The sequence below is a fragment of the Sapajus apella genome, unplaced genomic scaffold (assembly GCF_009761245.1).
Source record: "Sapajus apella isolate SASKATOON/1434 unplaced genomic scaffold, GSC_monkey_1.0 scaffold149, whole genome shotgun sequence".
Classification (NCBI taxonomy): Eukaryota; Metazoa; Chordata; class Mammalia; order Primates; family Cebidae; genus Sapajus; species Sapajus apella.
The window spans coordinates 405,145-415,618 of NW_022437089.1; the positions used below are offsets into that span (position 1 = coordinate 405,145).

General features: G+C 55.1%; 1 protein-coding gene across 6 annotated transcripts in view; it reads right to left on the reverse strand.

Annotated features, from left to right (window-relative positions):
- BCAP31 (B cell receptor associated protein 31) overlaps nt 1-10,474 on the reverse strand; it is a 29,281-nt gene that overhangs the window by 3,343 nt on the left and 15,464 nt on the right. For all 6 annotated transcript variants that reach the window (XM_032265228.1, XM_032265224.1, XM_032265225.1 and 3 more), the window contains exon 5: nt 119-254. In XM_032265228.1, the coding sequence (XP_032121119.1) occupies nt 119-254 (136 nt within the window). The remainder of the gene's footprint in view (nt 1-118; nt 255-10,474) is intronic.

The following is a 10,474-nucleotide window of genomic DNA, read 5'->3' on the forward strand; positions in this document are numbered from 1 at the left end:
GGAATTTCACACATTTCCCAGCCTGATAGGCTACCAGTGGCCACTGAGGCCCTAAGAAGATGGCTCCCATGGTGTGGCACCAGGACGCCCCGTGGTGGGTCGGGAAGGTGGGGCTCACCTTCTTGAGCTGGTCATTCTCCTCCATGTACTTCTTGGCTGCCTCACTAGCGCTCTCCGCCTGCTTTTTAAAGGCTTCATTGGAGGCCAGCAGTGTGGCCTGCTGTGAGATGAGAGTCACCAGGCGTCTAAGCAGGCTGCAATTATTTACAAAAAGAAGGGAGAAGTGAGGAAAAGAGCATGAAGGGCTGGCAGGAGCGCCTCCTGGTTGCTCCCACCCCACACCTGGCTCCCGCCTGGGCCTGCCGTCCTGCCAGGGCAGCTGAGCAAGAAGCCGCCAACCTGGCGCTGGCAGTGTGAGGGAAAAGGTGGGGCCCAGGAGCTGTCCTCTGCTGCTGTGCCCAACAGCCACCCTCTGGCTCTGGGGGATGGCTCAGGGAGGGGCTGGAAGCAGAGTCCTGAGGGGCTGGGAAGAGCCTCACTACAGCATGAGGTCCCAGAACATGTCACTTTCTAGATCAGGGCCTAGACATGCCAGACAAGCCACAGCACCACCTTCCTCCCTGCGAGGCTGGGCTTGCCTCGGTAAGGTAACGAGAGCAGCTCATCAATGCAGGCACTTCCAACATGCCGGCCGCATTCTCACATCTACCTGACCAGGAACTTACTATCGCTGCCCCAGCTTATAGAGGAGGAAACATATTCAACAGCGTCAATCAATGTACCAGAAATGGACGTGGCTGGAATTCCAACTTACGTCTGCCTGACTCCAGAACCTGGGCTCAAAACCACTATACTCTCTAAACTAACACGGAACAGCTCCCAGGTCCCGACATAAGACAGAACTCTCTTTTCTGGCCAACCTCCTTCCCAACCCGTCATGCAGGCTGCACCGGAACATATCCGTTATGTAACAGCGCCCCAAATGAGGTCTTCTTGGGCTGGAGGGTGTAGAGGAATCAGGACACAGGCACACACTGCCTATCTGAAGCAGCCAGGAGAGACAGGCAAACAGGTGGCACCTGGAGGCAGATGCTGGTCCCCAAGCAGAGGAAATGACCACTGCATTTCCCTTGGTTCACCCTTGCCCTGAAATGTTAGCCGGCAGAAAGAGAGGAGGGAAGGACTTGGTCAAACAGTCAAAACGAGGCAGGGGTACCTCTGCCACATACCTCAAAAGGCAAGGGACACACAGGGCCTGGGGGAAGGAGGAGACAAATCTGCTTGGTTCAGGGTGCTTCAACAACAAACCGCTTGCTCAGAAGAGCCGAAGTGGCCTCCTTGCCCAGCCAGGCCTTCAAAGCCTCTGCTCACAGCCAGGGGCAGCCTGGAAGGGCTGGAGAAAGCAGAGAGCAGACCAGGTGAGCTACCTCCCTGGCCCAAGGCATGGCTGTCCAGGGCCTCGGCAGAGCCCCTTTCCAGAAGGACTCAGGACAGAAAGGGCCCACCCGGGCCAGGAGATGCCCGAGGTTCCTGGTTTAGGGAGAGGCTCCCTGGGGCCCCTGGCAGCACTAGGAGAGCCAGGCCATCGATTCCTGGCAGAGGAGGAGAGTTTCCAGTGACATGTGCTTTCTAAAATTAGCAGCCCAGGACCTCGTGGCCTAGTGCTCAGGTTTCCCTGCCTCAGCCCCCAGCTGCCCACCAGCCTGCCCCGAATTGGGCTGGAGCCTGAAGGTGGCGGAAGCTATTGAGCGCCCAGAGAGAAGCAACGCAACTGAGTCACATCAGCATGGCCAGAAGTCACTGGGGAGGCCTAGAAAGAAAGGCAAGTCTGACTAAGACCCAGCCCCCCAGCAAGGAGCCGCCCAGCCCCAGAGCAGATGGCGATGACATAGAAAGAGGAAGAGGACCGTTCCTCCCAGCTGAAATTGTGGGGTGGGGTCATGCCACCTGGTGGTAGAGACAGGACTGAGGGACTGAAGGCTATACTCCCCGCCACCAGGCCAGCCAAGTGGCTGCTGGTGAGTACCCATGGCTGTCACCCCGGTCCCCAGGGAGATCGCTAACACAAATGCTTCCTCGGCAGGGTGGCAGATGCCCAGCTCTCCTATGACTGTCCCAGGCTTTTCCCGGCTATTGAGAACCAGGGCTTCCAAGACAGGCCAGGGCACACACAGTCTAGCACAAGATCCATGCCGTGTCTCCCCAAAAGCCTGGCCCTGCTCAGCCCCAGCCCAGGCCTTTGGTTCCCAGCCTTGGGGCAGTCTGGGGCTCTCCTCTGCCAGGCTCTGGTTCCCCTTCCTCTCACCAGCCCTCACAGGCGCTCCCCACCCCACAACGCCCTGGGCATACTCCTCCCACTGCCCCCCTTCTAGGTCCTCTCTTTTCCTACTGGATGACCTGGGATCATTCCCCCCACCCAGGAACCTCGCCTTCAACTGCGTCCTTCCTGGAGTCACCCTGCCCAAGTCCCTGGTCTTTTTCCTTGCATACATTCCTCAACCTAGGCCAGCCGAGGCCTGCCCTTCCAAGCTAGCAGCAGGGCCACCAGTGGCCTCCTAACCGCCCAGTCCAGCGGCCACCCTGATGTCCTTGCTCTGCTGCTAAGTTACCCTCCTGAGGTCCCCCTTGCAACGCCTCCTCCTGCTGTTATCCTGCTCCCTCTGGGTTCTGCACTCTTCAGCTGACAGCCTATACTTTCTCCTAGCCACTCCTATCCCTGAAAGGGTTTTCTCTGAGGCCCAGGCTCATACCTAACCCCTTGCTAAACGTTGGCTCCTGGATGTCCCCAAAGGTATTCCAGACTCAGTTTGTCCAAAACACACCTTCCCTTGCCCCACCTGACCTGACCACCTTGTGCAGCCCCTGCTGTAGTGGTGGGCATGCAATCCACCTTAGACTCAGCCCTCTTGGGCCCCTAGCCCAAGCCACAACGAGTGCTTTCCATGTCAGTTGTAAACGTGCCCGGCATCATCCCCACTGCTAGCACCTCCTCCCTATCTGCAGCCATTAGGCTTCCCCAGCCACCTCCATGAGCCAGGCAAATCCGACCACATCAGCCCGCTGCTTGAGCCACCTGCCTCCGGCACGCAGGCCCTCAGCGAGCTCTCCTCCCTCACTAACCACGTGGCCCCCTGCTCTAGTAACACCTAACCCTTCGCCATTCCTGGAACACGCCTGGCTCTACGTGGTAGTCCTCCAGGTCAGAATGTCCTCTCTACCCAGCTCGATCCTCACCTCCCCCCAGAAACCCTTTCGGCTCTCCTGCCCCGTCAGAGGGACGCCGTCTCCTGCAGCAGCCCCCTAGGCACCCGCACGAAACTACCTCATTCTCTGTTCTCTGCATGGCTGCCATCCATTTATATGGCTGCCCTACCAGGCTATGAATATCTTTAGGCTGGGCACTGTGCCTTCATCTCTGCACCCCCATACCTGGCACACTGAAAAGGGGTCTTCTGCCCACTCCACAAAGTATAGCTGAAAAAAGGGGAGTGGGCTTCCAGATGACCCAATCCTACTCCCAGGAGAGGAAGTCCTCCCTGACAGGTGAGAGGATGGGTTTGAGGCTGCACGTCAGGCTGGACAGAATCTCCCTGGGCCTGGACTGCACCTGTGTCTACCTGGGAGCCTGGCACCAAGAGGGGCAGAGGCAGATACACAGCTGGTCAGTCTAGCAAACAGAGGAGACAGAAGACAGGAGTGGGAAGACGACATCTCAGACCCATGCTGATGAGCAAACCACGCTCCCGGATACAGGGAGAGAGAAGGCATTCACTGCCTTGAGCTGAAGGCGTATCCCAGAGCTCCGACGTCCTAGCACCTCCAATCCCCTCAGGACCCCGGCAATGCAGACCAGGCTTTCCCTCATCACTGGCATTTTTCAGCCTGGAAGCCAGCCTTCTAGAACATTTTCCTGCTCCCTTGCAGAGGGCCACTCAGACACATTAAGATGCCCTTCTGTTTGTCCCTCTGTAGTTTCCCAGACCCCCAGGACAGGGCACACAACAGCCTCTGCTGGATCTCCTGAGTAATGTTACCCAAAACACTGTTCTTGCTATTCATTTCCGGAAAATAAGCAAGAGTCTAAGAGCCAAAGGCATTGCCTACAGATACAGGGTGGTCACCAAGAGAATGGCCTGGGGTCCAGGCAAAGGCCAGTGAACACAACTTAACAGAATCCAGATGTAGCCTTGGCAGACACATGGCAGCCCCAAATGCCTCAATCTGACGGCGCTCTCCTGACAGAGTGTTCTTGGACACTGAGCAGGGCTATCATGCTTTTATAAAAGGTTGAGTAAACCAGAGAAGGCAGGAGAAACAGAACCTCTCCACAGACTCAAGAGAAACAGGGCCAAACATATCAAGTGGGGAGAGCCATGGCTCATAAGTACTTTTCAGCAGCCCTGTCTCCCCCATGAACAAGGGGAGGAGGACATGGGCTTCACGGGAAGGGGTGGAGGAACAAATCCCAACCAAAAGGTTCCATGCTGTGGCCACCCCCAGCCTGCCCTGCTGACGGGTTTCAGGTGAGTCGAGTCCTTCAACCCCCAGCCCCTGCACACACACACACAGTGTTCACACAAGCTCACTCCTCTGCCCCCAGCCGGCAGGAAGCCGGTGTCCCAGCGCCACCTGCTGACTCTCCAGGCCTACCACAGGGTGGCCAATGGACTCTGGGTGAACACGCCCCACCTGTGGAAGAAAAAAACGAGGCAGCGCCCAGGCAAGGAACCAAGTCAGGTGATGCCTCAGGAAGGCTTTGGTGAAGGAGAATGATTAACACCAGGGCTTCAACTGTCCTGAGCGAGTCTCACCTGCCAGTCTGGAAACAGGAAGACAGGTTACAACTGGGAAGTCACCTACTGCAGACCCGAGAAGGCCACCCCAAAGGACTGCCCCAAGTCCACTCTAGTACAGCTGATCGGCCTTCCCTGTAGCCTCCCAGCACAAGATGCTGGCGAAGACAGGAAGAGGAGGGCCAGAGCTGGGGGATATATAGGCCCTTCCGCAGGAGAACATGCCTTGTGGCAGCTCCAGCCTACGACTCAGATGGAGCTCACCAGTCCTGAGGACAGTGCAGCCAGCACAGGGCGAAGGGGAGGTGTGGGTCTGGCCTGTCCTCTCTTCTTCTTGAGAACAAGTGACATGGACCAGCTGGGTTTCTGGGGTCTTGCAGTGTTTCTTTTTTAAAACCAGCTATCTGAGGGGTTTTGGGGAAGCTGGAGGGCAGAGGGCAACCAAGTGAGGTCAGACAACTTAGGCAAAGATAGTCTGTGATTAGATGACTCAACCTAAAAAAAAAAAAAAAGAGGAGCGCAGCAGAGAAGCACAGGCAGTTCCATCTGGGTTAATGGCAGCGATGGGATTCTACCCTGGAGGGGTAAGGAGGAAACAAAAGATGCCTGTGGATCAAGTTCAGGTCGGCAAAAATCCAGGGGCTCCCACACAAACAGGGGCCTTCCTGTCCCTGGCTGCTAACTGGCACTTTGGGCCTAACCTTGACCACCATTTAAGCTGAGTAAGGCAGAGAAGACAGTGCAGCTCCTCTGAACACACAAAACCCAGCCCAGCGGGAGCTGCCATCCCCAACGCACTCCGAGACTCAAGAGGGCTCTGGCTAGCTATACCCTCAAAGTGCAAGGCTAGCAATGAAGGGAACAGGAGCAATGATATAACAGGAGCGACTGCCAGAGTCTTTCCCAAGCGGAAACCAGGGGCCCATCCAGTGTGGTCCCCTGGAGGTGGCCCCGACACATCCATCTTCACAAACTGTCATAGCTCCTCAGACCTGAAAAGCTGGGCTTCTCATCTAAAAAGCTGGACCTGACAAGTTCAACCCAGACACACACCTAAAACTGTTGCCATCAGCCCAGGACAGCCCATTAGGTCACCAAAGGTTTCAGCGGCCCTTCATATGTGCCAGGCCCTTGGCACTGAGCTGAACAGTCTAAACAGAAGAGCCCAGGTTCCCCATGATAAACAACCGTGCCAAGTGCCACGCCTCAGAGCTGTGTGTGCTGGCTGCCCTGGGACCCGAGGATAGCACTCTAGGCCAGCTAGGGACACGGTGTGGGCCCTCAGAACAGGCTCCACAGGGAAGCCTCAGAGATTCATGAGGAGGTGGTGCCAGCAGGTGGACGGGGTGGTCCGCACAGAGGCCCCCAAAATGCTCAGAGAATCGGGTGTCAGGGAGAGCATGTGTTGTGTGTGGATACCCTCGTGGCTGCTTCATGACAGGGAGGCCGAAGCAGAGCCCGTGGGGGAGCCGCATCGTGCAGGATCCCTGTGATACCAAGCCACTGGAAGTGGGGTGCACAGGCCAAAGTGGGGACGGTGGGTAGCAGGGAGCTTGCTTGGTCTATACAGGATGCTGGTGGCCCCACCACAGCAGCAGTCCCAAGAGTGGTGAGAGACAGGCTTAGGAGGTGACATCCACAGGCTGTTTCATGGGTGGAGTCCAGCTCTGCAGGTTGAAGACTTCTAGAGGTCGGCTACATGACAATGTGAAAGCGCCTCACCCTGCTGGGCTGCATGCTGAGAAATGGCCGCGATGACCGGGCAGTCACATGGGAGAAGAGGAAAGGGCAGAGCAGCCCCAGGCTTCTGGGTCAAGTGGCAGGGTTGAGACAGCGGTGGCAGAGGCAGGAAAAAAGCCCAGAAGGCTTTGGCTGGGAAGCTGGGACTCTCCCACTGCTGCCCCACCCAGCAGCAGCAAACTATGGGGGAAGGGGGATGCAGGCCTGCTTCTGGGTGTGATGTCTTTTTCCAGGCCAGGCCTTCTTTCCCAATCACAAGGGCTACTCGGGGGTTCTCAGGCTAACCTCCTGTGTGTCCTGAGCCCAGTCCCACTGAAAACTAGTGCCAAGCACCAGGCTTTCTCTGGAATGCGCTCCCCTCCTTGGCCACTAACCTGCTCACATCTTCCCTCTTGATCTGGCTTCCCTCTGACTTCTGCTCCCCCATTTTCTACCGCTATGCTGGGGGCTGGAGCCTGGCCTGCCAGCACATTCCCTTTGCCCCGGCCTCAACACCTCTGTGAAGCCAGCAACCCAAGCTCGACTGCCTGGCAGCACCCTATCCTGTTCATCTAGCCAGGCCTTCCCCTGCTTAACCCTGCTTTCCCTGTCCCCTCCTCCTTTCCTTGCTGTCCCCAGGTCTGGCCAGAGGTCCCACTCTAGCCAGCCCTCAGGCCTAGCACAATAGTCTTACCCCATGGGCAACCAAAGCTCCCTTTCCAGCAGGGGCCTGGGTCCTCGCATTCTGCAAGTCCAGAGCAGAACCAAGACCATCTCAGGCTCCCAGAGACTGGAAAAGCCTGGTGATTAACTCCACCTGGGCCTCTCAGGTCTGTCCCCTCCTCCCATTCCTGCTACTACTGCCCTAGTTCACGCTCCCAGCAACTCTCACTGTGACGATCTCCAACTTGGTCTCCTCACTTCAGGCTCTCCTGCTCCACACCATCCCCACACCCTTGCAAAATATTAATCCACACAGGTGGCCACATCCTAGCAGTACTGGAATACCCAGTAGGCAAGAACCCTTTACTCCTAACCACCTAACCTTCGCGAGTCATGAGTACCTGCTCACATTCAAGAACTGAGCCAGTTCTCCACAGCAGGACGTAAAAAACATGGAAAGAAAGAGACAGGGCTGGGCGTAGTGGCTCACGCCTGTACTCCCAGCACTTTGGGAGGCCGAGATGGATGGATCACGAGGCCAGGAGTTGTAGACCAGCATGGACAACGTGGCAAAATCCCATCTCTACCACAAATACAAAAATTAGCCGGGCGCAGTAGGGAGTGCCTATAGTGCCAGCTACTGGGGAGGCTGAAGCGGGAGAACTGCTTGAACCCAGGAGGTGGAGGTTGCAGTAAGCTGAGATTGCGACACTGCAGTCTGGCCTGGATGACAGAGCAAGAGTCTGTCTCAAAAAAAAAAAAGAAAAAAAATCAACAACAAAAAAGAGAGAGATAATGGGAGTGCCACAGATGCTCAAACGGGATCAGGAGGCCCGAAGAACGCTGACTGGCTAAGGCCACTGTTTATGACATGAGAAACACAGAGCCACAGGCTCAATGCCCACGAACGAGGAATTGGGTGGACACTCAAGAACACTGGAGAGACCAAGGACGGTGGCTCATGCCTGTAATCCTGGAACTCTGGGAGGCTGAGGTGAGAGGATCGCCCGAGCCTAGCAGTTTGAGATCAGCTTGGCAACAGGGCAAGACTCTGTCTCTACAAAAAATTAAAAAATTCGCCAGACGTGGTGGCACGTGCCTGTAGTCCCAGCTACTTGGGAGGCTGAGGCAAGAGGTCAAGGCTGCAGTGAGCCATGATCACACCAATGTATTCCAGCCTGGATGATGGAGCGAGACCCTGTCTCAAAAAAAAAGAAAAGAAAAGGCTGGAGACAGGTCCCAAAAAATATTCATGATAAACTGAGTAGAACACTCAAGTCACCAAGGGGCATTTAAAGCATGTGGTGCTTTCAAGCCCCGTGGTTAACTATTTTTAAACACGTGAAAGTTTTTAAAAAGCATGTGGAGGCCAGGTTCGGTGGCTCATGCCTGTAATCCCAGCACTTTGAGAGGCTGAGGTGGGTGGATCACCTGAAGTCAGGAGTTCAAGACCAGCCTGACCAATAGGATGAAACCCCGTCTCCACTAAAACTACAAAAATCAGCCAGGCGTGGTGGCACGCACCTGTAATCCCAGCTACTTGGGAAGCTGGGGCTGGAGAATCACTTGAACCCGGGAGGCAGAGGTTGCAGTGAGTTGAGGTCACGTCATTGCACTCCAGCCTGGGTGACAAGAGCGAAACTCCATCTGGGGCGGGGAAGGGGAGCATGTGGATTCTGTAGGGAGAAAACCCCAGGTGATCAGGTCAGATAATTGTCTAAGTCTGAATTTTCAGCTCTGCTGATGGCCAGCCTGGGCAATACAGCAAGACCCGATCTTTTAAATAAAAACAACATCCCTCAAGCAGGGGAACTATGAAATATCTGGAAAGGCATACAGCAAAGGTGTATGGCAAGAGCAGAGACAGTGGCATTTCAGAGGACTTATTTTCTACAACAAATATGAGCTACCAGATGATTTCCTGATACCCGAACACAGAGAGGGACTGAGATGAGATGTCAGACTCAAAATCAAAACTAATACCTAGAATATGCAGGGAGGTGGATTTTATGTCACAGATTACACAGGCACTTTCCTACCAAACGCCAGGTAATGACTACACAGGAAAAAGCAGCCCACACCAATCCAGGACTCACAGCTTCTAACAGAAAGCACCTCGTATTTGAACAAGGGATCAGAAGCAGGCAGGGGCTCTGGGCTTGGCCACTTAGAAGCCATGCCACTCAGGCCACACCATCTCACCTACTGCCCATCTTCATTTACAAAGGCCTATGTCATATGAAGAGTTACTGAGGTCCTGAATGATTTCAACTAGAACCAAAACGAACCATGCAGACAGCTTACATACACACACACAGGCAGAGTCTGGTGGCTGCTGTCTCCTACATAAGCCCTTAAACAGATGAGAACACTTAGGGCAAGAGGGCTGAGTTGCTGACCCACAGCCACACAGTTGCTAAAGTACCACCTCAGCCTGGGAACGCAGGCCTCCCAGGGAGACATCAGGAGCGTGTGACAGCACATGCCGTCCATCTGCGCTCCCGTGCATTCTGAGCATCCCTCTGTCCTGTCTACGAAAACAGCCCAGCACTGTCTCACAGAGAGCAATACTCTAGTGTTCACTAAGACTGTGAGTGGGCCCCCACCAAACAATTCTCGTGATACAACAAACCTGGCCCACAAAGAGAAAGACACCTCTGTTGTTTTTACATATAGGTCTGCACCTGGCTAGCGACAGTGGTTCATTTTTAAAAGGTTGTGCATAAAAGTTCGGAGGGCACATAAACAACAATTAGCCTACCACAGAGATCAGCCCATTTATTTATAACCCAACTAGGGCAGACGGCATGTGCTGACAGATGCGAAGCTCACTTCAAAAACAAAGCATACTGCCCAAAGCAACCTACAGATTCAACGCGATCCCTATCAAATTATCAGCATCAGGCCAGCACAGCGGCTCATGCCTGTAATCCCAGCACTCTGCTTGAGGTCAGGAGTTTGAGACCAGCCTGGACAACATGGTGTCTCTACTAAACCCCGTCTCTACTAAAAATACAGGGAGGCACACGCCCGTAGTCCCAGCTACTCAGGAGGCTGAGGCAGAATTGCTGGAACCTAGGAGGCAGAGGTTGCAGTGAGCCGAGATTGCGCCACTGCACTCCAGCCTGGGCAACAGAGTGAGACTCCATCTCATAAACTCCATCTCAAAAATCAAACAAATAGGCCGGGCGCGGTGGCTCACGCCTGTAATCCCAGCACTTTGGGAGGCCGAGGCGGGTGGATCACGAGGTCAAGAGATCGAGACCATCCTGGTCAACATGGTAAAACCCCGTCTCTAC